General features: G+C 37.2%; 3 protein-coding genes across 3 annotated transcripts in view; all 3 read left to right on the forward strand.

The window, feature by feature from the left end:
* Positions 1-1,480: 1,480 nt before the first annotated feature.
* On the forward strand, positions 1,481-1,822 carry LOC118242742 (histone H4-like). Its single transcript, XM_035535083.1, has one exon. The coding sequence runs from the start codon at positions 1,481-1,483 to the stop codon at positions 1,820-1,822; it is 342 nt and encodes a 113-aa protein (XP_035390976.1).
* Positions 1,823-1,850: 28 nt separating this feature from the next.
* Positions 1,851-18,306, forward strand: part of LOC113589716 (NACHT, LRR and PYD domains-containing protein 3-like) — a 205,319-nt gene continuing 188,863 nt past the window's right edge. Inside the window, exon 1 of the mRNA XM_035534911.1 lies at positions 1,851-1,909. Coding sequence (XP_035390804.1) covers positions 1,851-1,909 — 59 coding nt within the window. The remainder of the gene's footprint in view (positions 1,910-18,306) is intronic.
* Positions 3,794-16,357, forward strand: LOC118242701 (NACHT, LRR and PYD domains-containing protein 3-like). Its single transcript, XM_035534915.1, is given in 7 exon segments — positions 3,794-5,655; positions 5,657-5,935; positions 6,810-6,983; positions 9,811-9,984; positions 13,109-13,282; positions 15,503-15,549; positions 15,661-16,357. Coding segments are annotated over 7 exon segments (3,051 nt in total). The 5' UTR covers positions 3,794-3,997; the 3' UTR covers positions 16,206-16,357.

Below are 18,306 nucleotides of genomic sequence, written 5' to 3' on the forward strand. Positions count from 1 at the left end.
GGGTCACCGTGAACTGTGGTGGTGTGTTCTGGGTCACTCTGAACTGTGGTGATCTGTCCTGGGTCACTCTGATTTATGGTGGTCTCTCCTGGGTCACTCTGAGCTGTGGTGGTCTTTCCCAGAACAGTCTGAGTTACGGTGGTCTGTGCTGGGTCACTGAGCTGTGGTGGTCAGAGCTACTCCAGACTGATCTATGTTTACATGAAAATTAAAAATTGTTAGCTTAGGCAGAAAGAAAAAGAACACGATAATTTGTTCAGTCAAACAAATAATAGAACCTCAGAAGCCTCAAAATATTTATTACAATTTTACATAAATATGTATAACATATGAATAGCTTATGATAAGAATTACAGAAAATAAATGCTACAATATTTCAAATGTATTTTGTTTTGGCTAATTAATATGGATTTGCTAACTCCAGTTACAAAACAAATGATGCAATTAAAAACAAAATTCTCAACATTAAAAAAAGCTACCAGACAAAAGGAAGGGAAAAGCCTTGGACCTCTGCTATGAAGGAGATGAAAAGAAACAAGGATTCTTTGAGAGAGCGAAGGTCTGGAAAATGTACTTTAAACAAAAGGACGTTTTGACATAGCAGTTGTAAGCTGAAATGTCCGTGGACTTCAGTCTACTGCAAAAAGGAAATATTTTGATGGCCAAATTTGACATTTTATGCTTACAAGAAACAAGACTGTCTAGGGATGATCAGAATAGTTGCTTCTTTGTTTTTGATAGATGAAAAAAAATTGGACCGCATATTCATTTTATTCATCCAAAGTTTTTTTAATCCTGTCAGATTCATTTTTGCAGTTGTTTTTATATTTGGTAAAGTAATTTGAATTACTTATTTAAAAATATAGGCCTTAATCCCATTGGCCATACTGCCATCTATTTATGGTTTTTTTTAAGTTTCTTGTCAGTACAACACTCTAACCCCTCATTTTGATCAATTTCTGTTATTAGCTTTAATTAGAGTTTACAACATAGCATTTGGAAAACCGACATGCTTCAATAACAGATAACCCATGGTTCTTTGATGCTATGAAGTCCCAAGCAGCCTAGTAAAAAATACATTAGCAGTGTGTATGTCATTTCCCTATTTTAAAACGGGAGTCCTCGATTTTTGGGGTTTTCAGCACCAGTTCTTCAGCACCAGTTCTGAGGACTCATTAACCTGCAGTTTTAAACTTTGCTTGCATGATCAAATTTAAGAAGAGTTTCATAATTAGCTGATGAGCTGGAATTCTTGCTATTAGAATGACTGTGAAACAAACTAGTGGGCCCCGGTAATGAGTTAAAAAAAAAAAAAAGCAATAGTTATAAAATAATCATAGTTTCAAGAAGAATAAGAACTGGAGGAGTATGGTATTTACCCGCGCCACCACCTGGTTGTCTCCAACCAGCTCCTTTAGAGGAAAATAATACAGGCATGTTGGAATTGCAGCTCCAGTGTTTCACTTTTATTCGACTAGCTATGTCAGGTAAAAGAAAGCGCAGCAAAGGCGGAACTAAGCACAAGGTTCGCTGTGACGACATGCAGGTCATGTCTAATGCCATTATTCGACATCTGGCCCGTCGTGGCGGCGTCAAGCGTAACTCCGGTCTGATCTACGAGGAGACCCGTGCTGTGCTGAAAGTGTTCCTAGAGAACGTTATCAGGGATGCAGTTACCTACATCGAGCACGAGAAGAGGAACACCGTCACCTATTTGGATGTGATTTTTGCTCTGAAATGCCAGGCACCACTCTTTTGGGTTAAACTTCGATATCAAACAACACGAAACCACCGGCACTTATTAGAGCCAACCATATCATAAGTAAGAGTGTATCTCTTAGAAGAGGGCCATGGAGGGTTCCATGGAGAATCCTTATCATTTCAGTAGTGGAGCTGGCACTGACCTGAGGTAAAACACGAACACAAACATGTCTGCTATGGATAGTAGGTCCTCAGTTTTGAAATCATTAGTATTAAACAAACAGTTGTTCAGGACATGCCTACAAGGCTTAAGGGCATTCCACTGGGGTGATCTCTTAGCCATTCAAAAACCTAGGTAGGTTTTCATAAACAGGAAATTAAATATAGTCACATGAATTTGTGTATGTGTGTAATATGGTGTAATATGCTTAATGTGGTTGGCTATCATTATGGATGGAGTACTTATAATAGCAGTAGCATTTTTAGCAGCTTGTTGGACTTTTTAAGAGCTGAATGGTGCTCCAGAACTAACATTTTGTAAAATTAGGCTGTGAAAGTAAAGATTTAAAACAATCCTCCCAAAGACTTTGAATATCTATGTGAAATTATAGGAAAATACATGATTATTTTGGAAATGCTTGATGTCCCTGGATTAGGGAAACATTTTCTAAAATTAGATTTTAGAAAGTGTGCTGAATCTGCAAGGAAGGATGGATTCAGGGGACAGGAAAGGCTTGTCTTCATGAACATTTAAAACAAACAAATAAATAAATTTAAAAAATAAAATAAGAAAAAAACAGCCACGAAACACACAGTCTTTCTGTTCCTTATTTCAGCGGTTCTCAGCAGTACAGTTCTGTTTGTGAAGTCTCTTGCTCTGAGTATACTGAAACAAAAGTACCCGTTTAAGCAGGCTACTGTTAATGACATGCAGTGTAACATGTATGCTGTCTTTAAGAGGTCGCTAGTTCGTCTTTATGATCACGTGTATTTTGGGCGATCTCTTGTGAGAGAGGGGAGAGAGCTCATTTGGGAAAGAGAGCTGGACGCTGTCACTGTATTGTTTCTCTAGCCTTCTTAGCATTTTCAGTAATGCCGTTATGGTGCTTCATATTGTTTCCTTTATGTATATATAGAACATTAGTTGCCATGTGAGCTGGCTTGGTATGGTCAGTCTATAAAATAAACGAGCCTTTCATTGTACCCACACTAATGTCCTCGTTACTACATATGTGCTCCCTCTTAACTCCGTGCATCACAGTTACTCTGAAGCAATTGTTCCTCACTCCGGGTAGGAACTGTTACAGCATTTTCGACCCATTTTAATCATTCGCTGGTTCATTGGTTGTGTTTCCGCACAGTAGACAATACTTGACCACACCACAATCCTACATAGGCATGTAAAAGTTAATGACACATGACGGATTGGATTGATTATTTAAACCAGACATTTGACCGGGCACATCCTCCCTTGCCTCCTCTGATGAACCGCCTAATGTGTGTATTATTATCAAGTGTATTATTTTCAGTCCTCATGCTGCACTTCATCTGAATTATTTTCTATCTAATATCACCAGATGGGGGAACCAGAGAGCAGAATCTCCAGATCCAAGCTGTATGTCTATGAAAAGTGACAGCTCCAAGCTTTTCCCTCTGAGGTAATAAAAAGCGTGTTTACAGGAAAAAGAGATTTAAACATTGAATTAGTCATGTTAATAACATAAAACATGAAGGAGTATAGAGATTCTGTGTCCTTTTAAAAAAATGTCTATTCTGGTTAGTAGTCATTCATAGCCCAGAGCATAAACGCTGATCCTGAGTGAGCAGTAGATATGCTGCCTGTAGAACTGGACATGTTATTAAGTGCTGTGTCCTGTGCGGTATATACTAAAACAGACACACACACACCCACACACACACACACACACACACACACACACACACACACACACACACATGCAATGTCAGAGTGTATCACAATGCATATATGAAATAATGAATAAAATGCCTTGTGTTTCAGTCTGATTCATGTATTTATTTTATCCTCTCTCTTTCATCCTGACTCTTCCTCTTTGTTTCTATTAACAGGAGGGAAGATGATGAACTACAAGATCAGTCCAGGTGTGGAGTGTGTGAGCAGCTTCTGACAGATCCAGTCTCCATCAGCTGTGGACACAGGTTCTGCAGACAGTGTATCAGCAGCTACTGGGACCAGTCTTCTTCATCAGGAGGGTTTGGCTGTCCACAGTGCAGAAAGAGATCTAGAACCCGTCCTCTTCTACACCCACACAAAGACATGGAAGAGGCCATGCAGCACGACTGTCACACTCCAGTGCATGATGTACTGCATAGAGTCTTACACACCCACAAAACCAGCATGAAGAACAAGTATGAGAGCTTATTTGAGGGAATCAATACACAAGAGAATAAAACCCTCTTGAACCAGATTTACACACAGCTCTACATCATAGAGGGAGAGAGTGAAAGTGTGGATGAAGAACATGAGGTTTTACAGATGGAGAAAACACTCAGGAAACAACTGTTACAAGACATTCCAATCAACTGCTCTGACATCTTTAAAGCTGTACAAGATCCTAAAAAAGAAATGGAAGAAGAGAACATTAGAGCTGTGATGGCTGAAGGTGTCAGACACACAGAAGAAAAAGAAGATAAAGGACCAGAAATGCCAAAGCTCAGAACGGTTCTGACTAAAGGAATTGCAGGAATTGGGAAAACTGTCTCTGTGCAGAAATTCATTCTTGACTGGGCTGAGGGAAAATCCAATCAGGATGTAGATTTCATGTTTGTGCTTCCATTCAGGGAGCTGAACTTGATTAAAGATGAGCAGTACAGTCTTCATACACTTCTGTGTAACTTCCATCCTGAGATCAAAGATCTTGCCTTAAGGACATATGATACACACAAATGTGTGTTCGTTTTTGATGGTTTAAATGAAAGCACAATTCCACTGAACTTTCTATGGTGTGAAAATGTATTTGACATTACCACGATATCATCAGTGAATGTGTTGATCACAAACCTCTTCAAAGGAGAGTTGCTTTCCTCTGCTCTCATCTGGATAACCTCCCGACCAGAAGGAACCAGTCAAATCCCTCCTCAGTACATAAACCGTTTGACAGAAATTCAGGGATTCACTGATGCACAGAAGGAGGAGTACTTCAGGAAAATAATCGGTGATCAAGACCAAGCCAAGAAAATCATCTCACACATTAAGACAGTAAAGAGCCTCCACATCATGTGCCACATACCGGTCTTCTGTTGGATCTCAGCCACGGTGCTTCAGAAAATCATTAAGAAAAATAATGATACAGAAATCCCTAAAACTCTGACTGAGATGTGTATAAACTTTATGTGGACTCAGTTACACACGAAGAATGCAAAGTACAAAGAGAAAAATGAGAGAGATCTAAAAACCCTTCTGGAATCCAGCAGAACTTTGATTCTGAAACTAGCGGAACTGGCTTTTAAGCAGTTGATGAAGGGCAATGTACTATTCTATGAAGAAGACCTAAGAGAGTGTGGCATTGATGTCACTGAGGCCTCTGTGTACTCTGGGATTTGCACTGAGATATTTAGAGAGGAATCTGTGCTCTACCAGACAAAGGTCTACTGCTTTGTGCATCTGAGCTTTCAGGAGTTCCTGGCTACTTTCTATGTGTTTCAATGCTGTGTGAACAAGGACATTGAGGCACTGCAGTTTTTTATGCCTCAGCATTGGGGCTGGTACAGAAACCGGTCTGAGAATGTTCTACTGGAGGACCTGCTGGAAGGAGCAGTGGACAAAGCCTTGAAGAGTCAAAATGGACACCTGGATCTTTTCCTCCGGTTCCTGCTGGGCATAACACTGGAGACCAATCAGAGACTCCTACAAGGCCTACTGATACAATCACAGAACTGTTCAAAGAGCATCAACAAGGCAGTCCAGTACATCAAAAAACATAAAAACAGAAAGCATTCTTACTGAGAAATCCAACAATCTCTTCCTCTGTCTGACTGAAATACATGACCAGTCCCTCTCCAGGGAGATTCAGCAATATCTACAATCAGATAAAGAATCCCAAAGCAAGCTCTCTCCTGGGCTGTGTTCAGCTATAGCTTTCTTAATGCAGATGTCAGAGGAAGTGCTGGATGAGGTGGACCTGAAGAAATTCAATACATCAGAGGAGGGTTACAGGAGACTGATACCAGCTGTGTACAACTGCAGAAAAGCTCTGTGAGTGTTATGTGAATGAGTATAATGTCATGAATATTTTTTAAAAATAGGATAAATGTGAACACTGGCCACATTTAAGTTAATTCATCATGCCTTGTGATGGTCTGGCACACTGCCCAGGGTTAGTTCCCATCTTGTGCTATCAGAATAGGCTCCACCCCCCATGACCCAGAATTAGATTGGTTTGGAATATGACTGGATGAATGTATGCTGTATACAATACTTAAAATATGTCTGTGGACCAAATGCAAATTTCATACTAAAATTAAATGTTTTTCCTTTACATACAATAAAGTAAATGTTTCAAAGGGTCTAAATGAAAAACAAGTGTATTGTTATACATGACATTAGTTATTATCATGTTTTATAATAACCAGTATATAATATATATATAATTCTATAGTCAATATGCAGTTGGACACACTCTTGGGGGAAAAAAAATGAAAGAAAGAAAAAAAAAACTATTCATACTAATGTTTCCCATTTAGTTTCTTGTTTCACATTGGGAAATGTTAAAGAATGTAGTCCAAAACCAGAAAGAAGTAGAGGACAGAGCTATAGCTATAGGAGAAACCATATTTTTATAATATGCAGTGTTGACAGTACAGCATTATTATGGGTAAATAATAGGTGAGGAGGAAGAAATTTGACTTTTCTTATACACTGTCATCCTTTTACCACCCCCTGGGGGGTCAATCATATCATTGGTTTTAAGTGCTTAACAGTTTTGTGATTTATCAAAATTTCTACTGCTTGTTTGTTTATACATAATTATGTGGTTTCCTCTTCAGCTTATCCAAGCAATTTCTGTGTTACCTGTTTCCATCAGCCTGTTTTAACTGTACTCTGCACTTAATTCTCACTGCCTTTGCAGACTAGATGGCTATGATCTCACCACAGACTGCATTGAAACTCTCTCCTACACTTTGATGTCTCCAAACTACCCCCTGCGAGAACTGCAACTGAGTAACAATAACCTAAAAAATTCAGAATTGGAGCTGCTCTGTTCTGGACTTAAGAGTTGCCACTGTAAACTGGAGATACTCAGGTAAGCCTTCTATCATTTAATACCTGAATTAAAACAAGTTCATTGTAATGTGTGAAGGCAAGGCCGTGATATTTTTATGAATATCCCTGGGTCTCAATATAGAAATTAAGCATTGACTTTGGGGCAAATTCTGCTCTTGAAGTTGCTGTTAAAGTAATGGAGTGGCCTTAAGATGGTTATGATTTTCCCCAAGGGAAATAATGATAGCAAGGGCATGATAAAGACATTTGTTTTCACAAGCAGATTTGCTATTATTAGATAAATATGTCATCCTTCTTGGATTCTGGCACTGATTGTGTTTCTTCAAACCATAATTTAACACCTGAAATGAATGGTCATTATAAAATAGGTGAGCAGGAGACAATAAAACCCGCAATGCAGGGCTACTCTAGAAGGATTAAAATATCTAACCAAACTTTAAGATAAGCAATAGATATCAGTAGAACCTACTAGGAATGGGATGAAGCTATGAGCTGAAATTATTTTACAGTTTTACTTAGTGTAATTTAACACAACTTTAAACTTGCTTGTTTACACTGATAGAGCTTATGGGTTATAAAAATTAACTAAAGTTAAATTGTCGCACCACAAGTGTCTTAGCACATTACTTAGTTTGAGATTTATAAATGCATTAATTCCCCACTGATGGGGATTGTGTTTATAAAATGTATGATTAAAGTGTGTTAACAATAAATATAAACCTAATCATGGACATGACTACATGCAGTAGAAGCTAATAATATCAAAGTGGCTGCTCACTCAATATCTGAACTGTCATCCTTTCTGTTCTCATTATTTTTGGAAGCATTAGCAGCAGTTATATAACAAACTACAAATGTCAAGGGTGTTTAGACCCATAATGCAGAACATATAATCAGTTTATATGCAGATGATATATTACTGTTCCTGCAAAATCATCTCTCATCAAACTATCCAAACTATAGAAATACATTCCAAAATCTCCAAATATATTAACTGGACCAAATCACTCAACATGAGCTCATGCCTCTAAGCACTCAGCACATCACATATTTGAGTATAAAAATCTCCAGATATCTTTCATAGTTGCCTAATCTTAATTTTAATCCATACTCACATCTAAAAATGATAACTGCCAACCCTCATTGACAGAATATCTTCTATCAAAATGATAGTATTACCAAAAGTAAACAATCAATCAATCAGAATGCATTTACAACAGGCACAAGCAGCTTTACAGATGTTTAGGTCCAAGCCTGCCAGTAAGCACCTTCTCACCTCTGATTGCCCCTGTTTTCTTGAAAAAAACCTTGTCTGCTTGACCATCACTTTTCTCCTGTGATTATTTATGATCCTGATTATGAGTTGTTGTTGTTTTTTATTATTTTATTTTAAAGTTAAATTTAGGCCCATGTCTAGACAGTAGACCTACTGCTTAAATTAGGCCCCAGCTCTAATAGTCCTGTTACGGAACGAGGCTTAAGCAGGATGTAGGGATGAGGCACGTTGAGACAAATGTTTTATTTAACACAAAACACCTACACTCACCACACATACTATATTACATCAAATACCAACAAACATATGACGACACAAGAGACACACACTCGACAATTACACACAAGGATCAGATCAGGTGGGTGACAAGAGACAGCGTGACACTACAGACTAACAAACACACACACAGATGTTTGAGGAGGAGGGAGGGGCTGTATTGTAACAGTCCTCCAGGCTTTGGACCTCTTTTTGTATTGTGTTTTAATGTATGTTCAGTCTGGGGCATTAAAATAGTGTAAACAAGCTATACCGTTCAAGGCTGCGTAAAATGTGTCCCATGAAAAGAAAAAAAAAAAAGTTATGTGATAGAATGGCTGGGTGGTTGTTCTCTGAAACATCCACAAGATGGAGACATTTGTTTGGTCTCCAAATGCATTTTTAAATGGGAAATGTTGGTCATTCATTTCTCTGTCATCCTGGGGTTAAATATACACAGATGAATGTGTTGAAAAGCTGGAGAGGGGTAGTATTTTATTTTTAAAGCTCCAGATGCCTGGATGGTTCCATGTCTGGACAGTGAATGATCAGATTTGGGGTGGTGTGTTTCTTTCTTACTGTTACCATACAAACACTCCCATCAATTCCATACTGTTGAACACTCCATTCCCATACTATCAGAAAGTAAAATAGATGACCATTATAAGCAAATCATAAATTTGTAGTTTTTGTAGTCACTCTGTTTTTTGTTTTTTTAAAATGTATTTTGTTCTCTTTAGGCAACAGTGCATTCCCTCTTTACTTTAATTGTACAGTCAGTTAAGTAGCTTGTACAAGGAGAAATGAAAGGCACCACTAGCATTCAGTAGTGATACACAAACACCGACTCTTGACCTTTTGACTTTAGTTTTCAGCCTAATACATTAAATAGATGTTTTTCCTATTGTACTAAGCAGATTACGTGTTACATACTTACACCTTCTTAATAAGCCTTCCTCATTTGTATGTTTTTTTATTACTTACTGGCTTTGTTTTGTTCTTTGATATGTTGTCTTATTTCATATATTTCAAGTGTTCACCTGGCATACGAGTGTTCTGTTTGGAATGTTATTTTTATGGCTGCACAGAAAAAGTCTGATATTTGCTTATTTATTAATGAATTGGTAATAAAGCTTTCACATATCACTCTTTCATACCAATTTTGGTCAACAGTTACTGTACAAATCACTTTGGACTAAAAATAAATATGCAGTCCTTAAGGTCATTTTACCACCTTTGTTTACCATCTGGCAAAATTATAATTCTGAGTCATTAAATATATTGTAAAATCTGTCATATTGATCTGCCTTTGTAGGCTACCTATCTGTAATCTTGGGGAAAAGACTTGTGAAAATTTGGGATCAGCTTTGCAACTGACAAACTCAATCTTGAGAGCACTGGACCTTACTAACAATGATCTGCATGATTCAGGAGTGACACTGCTCTCTGCTGGACTGAAGAGTTCACATTGTAAACTGGAGATACTCAGGTGAGCTAAAAATGTAAATATTAAGTATAAATATAAAATATAAGTATAAATATAGAATTATATATTTTTTTTCCCCCTCACACCACATAAAAGTAACTACAGTGGTGTGAAAGTGTTTGCCCCCTTCCTGATATCTTATTTTATTTGTGCATGTTTGTCACAGTTAAATGTTTCAGATCATCAAACAAATTTAAATATTAGGCAAAGATAACACAAGTAAACACAAAATTGAGTTTTTAAATGAAGGTTTTTATTATTAAGGGGAAAAAAAAATCCAAACCTACATGGCCCTGTGTGAAAAAGTGATTGCCCCCTAAACCTAATAACTGGTTGGGACACCCTTAGCAGCAACAACTGCAATCAAGCGTTTGCGATAATTAGCAATGAGTCTTTTACAGCACTGTGGAGGAATTTTGGCCCACTCATCTTTGCAGAATTGTTGTAATTCAGCCACATTGGAGGGTTTTCAAGCATGAACTGCCTTTTTAAGGTCATGCCACAGCATCTCAATCAGATTCAAGTCAGGACTTTGTCTAGGCCACTGCAAAGTCTTCATTTTGTTTTTCTTAAGCCATTCAGAGGTGGACTTGCTGGTGTGTTTTGGATCATTGTCTTGCTTCAGAACCCAAGTGCGCTTCAGCTTGAGGTGACGAAGAGATGGCCAGACATTTTCCTTCAGGATTTTTTGGTAGGCAGCAGAATTCATGGTTCCATTCACCACAGCAAGTCTTCCAGGTCCTGAAGTAGAAAAACAGCTCCAGACCATCACACTACCAGCACCATATTTGACTGTTGGTATGATGTTCCTTTTCTGAAACGCTGTGTTACTTTTACGCCAGATGTAATAGGACATGCACTTTCCAAAAAGTTCAACTTTTGTCTTGTCAGTCTACAAAGTGTTTTCCCAAAAGTCTTGGGGATCATCAAGATATTTTCTGGCAAAACTGAGATGGGCCTTTATGTTCTTTTTGCTCATCAGTGTTTTTTGTCTTGGAACTCTGCTATGCAGGCCATTTTTGCCCAGTCTCTTTCATTTTTGCCCAGTCTCTTTTTCATGGAGTCATGAACACTGACCTTAACTGAAGCAGGTGAGGCCTGGATTTCTTTGGATGTTGTTGTGGGGTCTTTTGTGACCTCTTGGATGTGTCATCACTGTGCTCTTGGGGTAATTTTGGTCGACCAGCCACTCCTGGGAAAGTTCACCACTGTTACATGTTTTTGCCATTTGTGGATAATGGCTCTCACTGTGGTTCGCTGGAGTCCCAAAGCTTTAGAAATGGTTTTATAACCTTTTCCAAACTGATACATCTCAATTACTTTGTATCTCATTTGTTCCTGAATTTCTTTGGATCACAGCATGCAGTCTAGCTTTTGAGGATCTTTTGGTCTATTTCTCCTTGTCAGCCAAATGCTATTTAAGTGATTTCTTGATTGAGAACAGGTGTGATAGTAATCAGGCCTGGGTGTGTCATTCACAAAGTGCCATGTAGGTTTGGATTTTTTTTCCATTTAATAATAAAAACCTTCATTTAAAAACTGCATTATGTGTTTACTTGTGTTATCTTTGTCTAATATTTAAATTTGTTTGATGTTCTGAAACATTTAAGTGTGATAAACATGCAAAAAAATAAGATATCAGGAAGGGGGAAAATACTTTTTCACACCACTGTATGTCTCATAATTATTAATCTCATTAATAAATCAGTCTTAATTTGTCAGTCAAATCATATTGATCACAATCCTTAATTTTTAACTAAAGAAAGTAACATACATTATTTCATTTCTGAAGGATTAAATAAGTGTGCTTTACTTTTGGCCACATTCACACAGCAGGTAAATATGGGACAAATCTGATCTTTTACTCTATATGTGATGCACAATTGTAATTTGGACAGCAGCACGAACAGCAAAAGCCACAGTTATTCTGTTATGTTCATTTCCAATTAGGGCCACTTTCATATGTGGTCATAAAATCGGATCAATATCTCAAATGTGGCAAAATTAATCAATTTGCATTAATCCAACTTGACATTCATCATATTTCTTGCAGCCAGGAAAAAAAGACAAATGAACAGTGAGGGAGTATTTCAGTGAAAGGCTAGCCAGACAACATTTTACAGTGTTTTCCATTTTTAACACTGTTGACTACAAAAATCTATATAATAATAACTATAGGAACAATAAGCTTGTTGCATTAGTGGACAACTTGGTGGAAATAAATTATACATTTAATAACACACAAGCTACTCAAAGTCAAAACCAATAGAATCAACAATCTGTTTATTTATAGTGTAAATTAGCTTGTGTGTGTGTTGTGAGAAAGAGGAAAACAAGGTTTGTGCATACTCATGTAAATGTACATGCATGATGTTAAAGGAGGTGGAGATTTGCTACTTTTGGTTCTCCATACAAGAACCAACAAAATAAAATGGCACCACGTGTAAATGGCAGAATGACATGGCTGTAGGTTATGTTCAGCTGGTTTTGTTCTATCTGATATATTCTAGGTTATTACTTATTTTTATTTATTTTTTTAAATTTCTGTTCATTCTCTGTCTCTGCTCTGCACTTAAGTTCTAACTCTTGAGCGAAGCTTGATTTGTAAAACATAGGGTAACCTGCACACCAGTGATGAGGTGCCCAGTGTGTGGGCAGGTAGGGATACATTTCTGGAAGAGTTCGCCAAGTGCTCCACTTAGTACAGTAGCATTCAAAAAAGACTTAGTGATAATATGACGGCTGTAGTCCAAATCATAAAGTTTAACTGATTCTATGGGAAGACTGGAAGTATCAACTAAGCATACAGTGTGTTATGATGACACATGATATATGTTCAACCTCATAAGCCTTTTTTTCTCAGAACATGGTGTCCTACAAAACTATATAAATACATTATGCCTTTTAAAATACATAACATGGAAATAACAACAAAAATACCCATATTTGGTTAGACTTGGTTTTTAAGGTTACACACAAATAAGTGTTGAAAAAAAAAGTTTATTAATTTTAACATTTTATTTAATTTCATAACAAAAAATGTTTGCAGTTAGACAGTACAGCCTGAGAAGCATGTGAATTATGTCACTGAATTTGTCTCTATTTGTTTTCCTCTCCTTTTTTGCAGATTGTCTGGTTGTTTGGTCACAGGGGAAGGCTGTTCTTCTCTGGCTTCAGCCCTGAGTTTAAACCCCTCACATCTAAAAGAACTGGTTCTGACCTATAACCACCCAGGAGACTCAGGAATGAAGCTGCTCTCTGCTAGACTGGAAGATCCACTCTGCAAACTGGACACACTTAAGTATGTGAAACTATAGTGGTGTCCGTATAAATGTATAAGGGGGTATATTCAAATTGATACTAGTCTATTTAGGTTACTTTATGTAGTGTCAATGATATGCTTAAATTTGGGTTTGGCTTTTGGCTGGTCAGTGAATTGTCTGATTTATTGTACAATAATAGATACAAGATAACACAGTCTGAGTGAGCATCAGTGTAGCTGTGCTGTTAGATGAGATTGTCTTTGCATCCTGCCAAGCCTCCCAGCATTACAAGGATGAGGGTGGTGCACTGAACACTCTTAAAATAATTAATTGCCAGTTTATTGAAGTGTTCATGCTGCTACAAATGTTAAATTATTGTAAAATGAATACTTTAGCACAGTTCTTCTCAGGAGCTTCGTACTGAAGCTTATGCCAGCATTAATGACCAAAATCTAAAGTGTAATGGGAGTGAGGTGGGGGGCGAATACACATGCAAAGTACCAGCGACTTGGACTTGAGAATGAGCAGAATCCAAAACAGGGGAAGACATATCGAGAATGATAAACAGGTCAATGTAAAGAAATGGACTAGTTTAATAACAGAAACACGAGGAACAAACCAAAAAGATAAGAGGCCAATTCAGGGTGAGGGTGAGCACTGGATAAATAAAGAGACTAAATATTGAAGGGGAACCTACGGGATAACAAGGAAGCATAAACAAACAGGGTAAACAAAAAGGAAGGGGAAAGAAACCTAAAGGGAGCAAAGCGACAAGGAAAGAGACTAGACTACAGCGTGGGATTATAGATCAGGAAAGAAACTTAGGAGAGTACACAGAAATAATGTATAGCGGACAGGAGATCAGAATCAACTTAATGAACATTAACCGGCAAGGCAATATCGACAAAGAAGGCAACATAAACTAGAATACCAAGAGAAAGCATGTAGGAACCAAACAAAAGATAACACTAACAGGAGAATAACAATAGTAAACAGAGAGAGTAACTTAACTTGAAACACCAAGAACGATTACAGCGTAACCATAAGCGAAGAAGAGTCAGAACATCAAAAATACTTAGAAATGAAATTATAAATGACCAACAACCCTAAGATTCAGTGACACGGTTTAAATATACAAAGATAAAAAGAATATAAACAAGGAGCAGGTGAAAGCAATGACGGGTGTTGAAAACAAACGAGGAGGTGGAGAAAACGAAACTAAGGACTGGAACACACGGAAGAGATCATGAAGCCAGGGAAACAGGAGAAGCTCTGGTCCGCAAACATGATATAAAGTCTGGTAAATGTGTAGGTTTATTTTTTATTTTTTCAATTTTCTTTCCACAAAATATTAGTTAGTTACATCTTGTTTATATAGGCTATTACTTAACATTATTATTGCTATGACCATGACAAAAATGAAATAAAAAAAGATTTATGTAAGACAGGATTATGATAAATCTTAACTATAAAGTACAGAAGTTCTTAATTTTATTAATTTAGCACAAAACAACACCAAACCTTTTGTTAATGCGAAACAATATTACAAACTTGGAGATAAGCAACAGAACGTGCAGGGGAGCAGGAGAGTGGGGATGCTGAAAAGCTCCACCATGCCTGCTGTATGTTTTATATAAGTTAAATAATGTAACAGTATTGACAAATTAATTTCCTCTGCAAACATGCAGTTTTACACAAACATATCAGCTGATTGATAATGACATGTTCCCACAAAGGAAAAAGAAAAAGAAAAAATAACACTGAAATAATAATTTAGAAATTACTGGCATGTGTTTAAATTATCATGGTAAATTATAATATTATTATACTATACTATTATAGTATTATAGTATACTGCTATTATAGACTAAAATGGTTGGAATGAAGGACATGTGTGTATGCCTCTACAATGTAACCTGAGTACTGAGGACTCTGTGGTTCTAATTCATACGTCCAACCTTATCTGTAATTAAACAGTTTCCCAGTGGAAAAGCTGAATTAATGTAGCCCTGTGTGTTTGTGTTAACCACAGTCTGAATGTAGACCTATACTGAATGAGTGCAGTAATAAATAGTTGAACTACACTGGGAGAAATGACAGATGGGTGAGAAGATCAATAAAAACTTGCTGTCAATGAAAATACTTTTCAAGAAATTAATAATTCTTACATATTATTATTTAACTGTGTGTGTGTGTGTGTGTGTGTGTGTGTGTGTGTGTGTGTGTGTGTGTGTGTGTGTGTTTCTGTGTGTCTTTAGAATGGAACATGCAGGGATGATCAGAATCAAAGAAGGCTTTAAAAAATGTAGGTTCACTGTATGCACACACACACACACACACACACACACACACACACACACACACACACACACACTCAATTTGTGTCCTTGCCTTTAACCTTTCTTCTTGTGCACAGACGCATGTGTGCTCACACTGGATCCAAACACAGCACAGCCCCATCACCATCTGTCTGAGGGAAACCGTAAGGTGACATGGATGGAGGAGCAGCAGTCATATCCTGATCATTCAGAGAGATTTGATGGCTGTGAGCAGGTGCTGTGTAGAGAGACTGTGTCTGGACGCTGTTACTGGGAAGCAGAGTGGAGGGGGAGTGGAGAGTCTGTTGTAGCAGTGGCATATAAAGGAATCAACTCAAAAGGAGGCAGTACTGACTGTGCATTTGGATACAATGACAAGTCCTGGTGTCTCATCTGCTCTAATGAGCGTTACATTGCCAGGCATAATAAGAATCACACTTTCTTACCTGTCCTTACCTCCAGGTCCAACAGAGTAGGAGTGTATCTGGACTGGCCGTCAGGCACTCTGTCCTTTTACAATGTCTCCTTGGACACACATACATTGACCCATTTATATACATTCCACTCCACATTCACTGAGCCCCTCTATGCAGGGTTTGGGTTTTGGGCTGTGTCTTCTGGTACCTCAGTGCGAGTGAGATAGAATATCTTGTGTTGTACAGGGAAATATCAGACAAACCTTACTTTATATTGTGGACATCTTGTATCAGCAGGATTCAAAATTCAATATTTTTCAAGACTCAATTTTTCAGACTACTTAGTAGATATGTCAGACCATATTTCACACGCGCACACACACACACACACACACACACACACCCTTTTGGTTTTCACAAAGTTTACTGCCTCAGTTGTTTTGTCCGATATTTATATGATATAGATAAGTTTTTTTATAAAAAAAATTTTATTGACAAATACATCTAGTTTAAGCAAAGACTTAATATTTACAGTGTTGACCCTTCTTTTTTTAAGACTTCTGCAATTCACCTTGGCATGCTGGATATCAGCTTCTGGGTAAAATCTTTACTGATGGCAACTAATTCTTTCCTAATCATTGCTTGGAGTTGATAGCAGTTTCTGTGTTTTTGTTTGCCCGCCCTCTTTTTGAGGATTTACCATAGGTTCTCAATGGGATTGAGATCTGGGGATTGAGATCTGAGACATGGTGCTCCGTCATACTGGAAAAAAAAATAATAATAATAAAAAATTGTTTATCACCAAATTACTCCTGGATCGTTGGGAGAAGTTGCTCTTGGAGGATGTTTTGATACCATTCCTTGTTCATGGCAGTGTTCTTAAGCAAACATTTGAGCAAGCATTCAGCAAAAGGGCTGAAATGCAGTGGCTGGAATGGAGTAATTTTTGTGATGAAGTTGATTTTCATGGCCAAGAATGACTGACTTTTTAGTTAATTGCAATTCATCTGATCACTCTTCACACTCTAGAGATAATGCAAATTGCCACCATTGAAACTGAGCCAGCAAACTTTGTGAAAAGCTAAATTTGTGCTAGTCTCAACTTTTGGACATGACTGTACATTGTTAGCAAAATCTTGACTGCATACTTGATATTTCAAAACAGTAACAGGCCACCATCACAATTCGGTATGAGCACACAGATATGCACAAAAAGTCAGTTATACATGAGTCATTTGTTGGTTTAAAGGGCAGCAAAAGACAATTGACAAGTTAAATGATCTGCTACAGGAAACTCTGGTCCAAATTAGAGTGTTTATGAGAATGCCTTTGCTAGTTGCATCTTTTCAAAGATCATTCAGTAAGCTAAAAGGTATCAAAACACACCTTCAGTCAAATGTGAACAATGACAGTTTGGACCAATTGGCAGTGATCCGAGCTGAACACAAATTGGCCTGGTCAACTGGTCAAACAGATGCCTAAATTTATTGTATTGTTGCTAAATACTAGTGCATAGCCACAAAATGTAACTTAATGATTAAAATAGTTATTAATCTGAACTTCAAATAAGCTATTCTTGGCCTTTTGTACATATATAGCAATCCCTGTGATTCTCTTGAAATACTGAAATTTAGATAATCTTGATTTTGCATACCCCTCAACAAATGAGTGTTGGCAAACCTTTTTAGAAATAAACACAATGAAACTTTGGAGTAATGAACAAGTTACACATGGTTGTAATGTCCCCTTTTTGAAATAAAGTGGTCCAAAATGTAAATTGAAATCCAAATGTTAAATAAGGTAAGATATAAATGTAATCATAATGTATGGGAGCTATATGAATGCATTATTTTCTGAATACAAGAACAACAACAGACCTCTGAAATGTACTCTGTTACAATCTAATGTATTGAAGAAACTGCATGAAATTATTGTCTGGCTTTGGATACATAAGGAATTTTTGCTGATGTAACAATTTTGCTAATACATGCAGGAGACAGCAATGACTACACAAAAGCCTTTGAAAAAAAATGTGTAATATATATTCAAATTCGGGGAGCAGCCTTCTAAGGTTGGAGTATCTACTTGTGGCATTAAGAAAGTTGATAATAAAGTGTAAAAGGACAGTCAAATAACATTTACAATATAGGCCATATATAAATGTTGGTAACACAATTGTACTTTTTTTTTTTTTATTCTAGACATTTACATACGTTTATGACATAGGCAATGCCACAGAAAAAAAAAGAAACACTAAAATGAATATCATATCAATCTGTAATTTCCATCAAACCAGATGCCTGTAGAGTCTTATCAATGTTTGGTATG

The sequence above is a fragment of the Electrophorus electricus genome, chromosome 16 (assembly GCF_013358815.1).
Source record: "Electrophorus electricus isolate fEleEle1 chromosome 16, fEleEle1.pri, whole genome shotgun sequence".
Classification (NCBI taxonomy): domain Eukaryota; kingdom Metazoa; phylum Chordata; class Actinopteri; order Gymnotiformes; family Gymnotidae; genus Electrophorus; species Electrophorus electricus.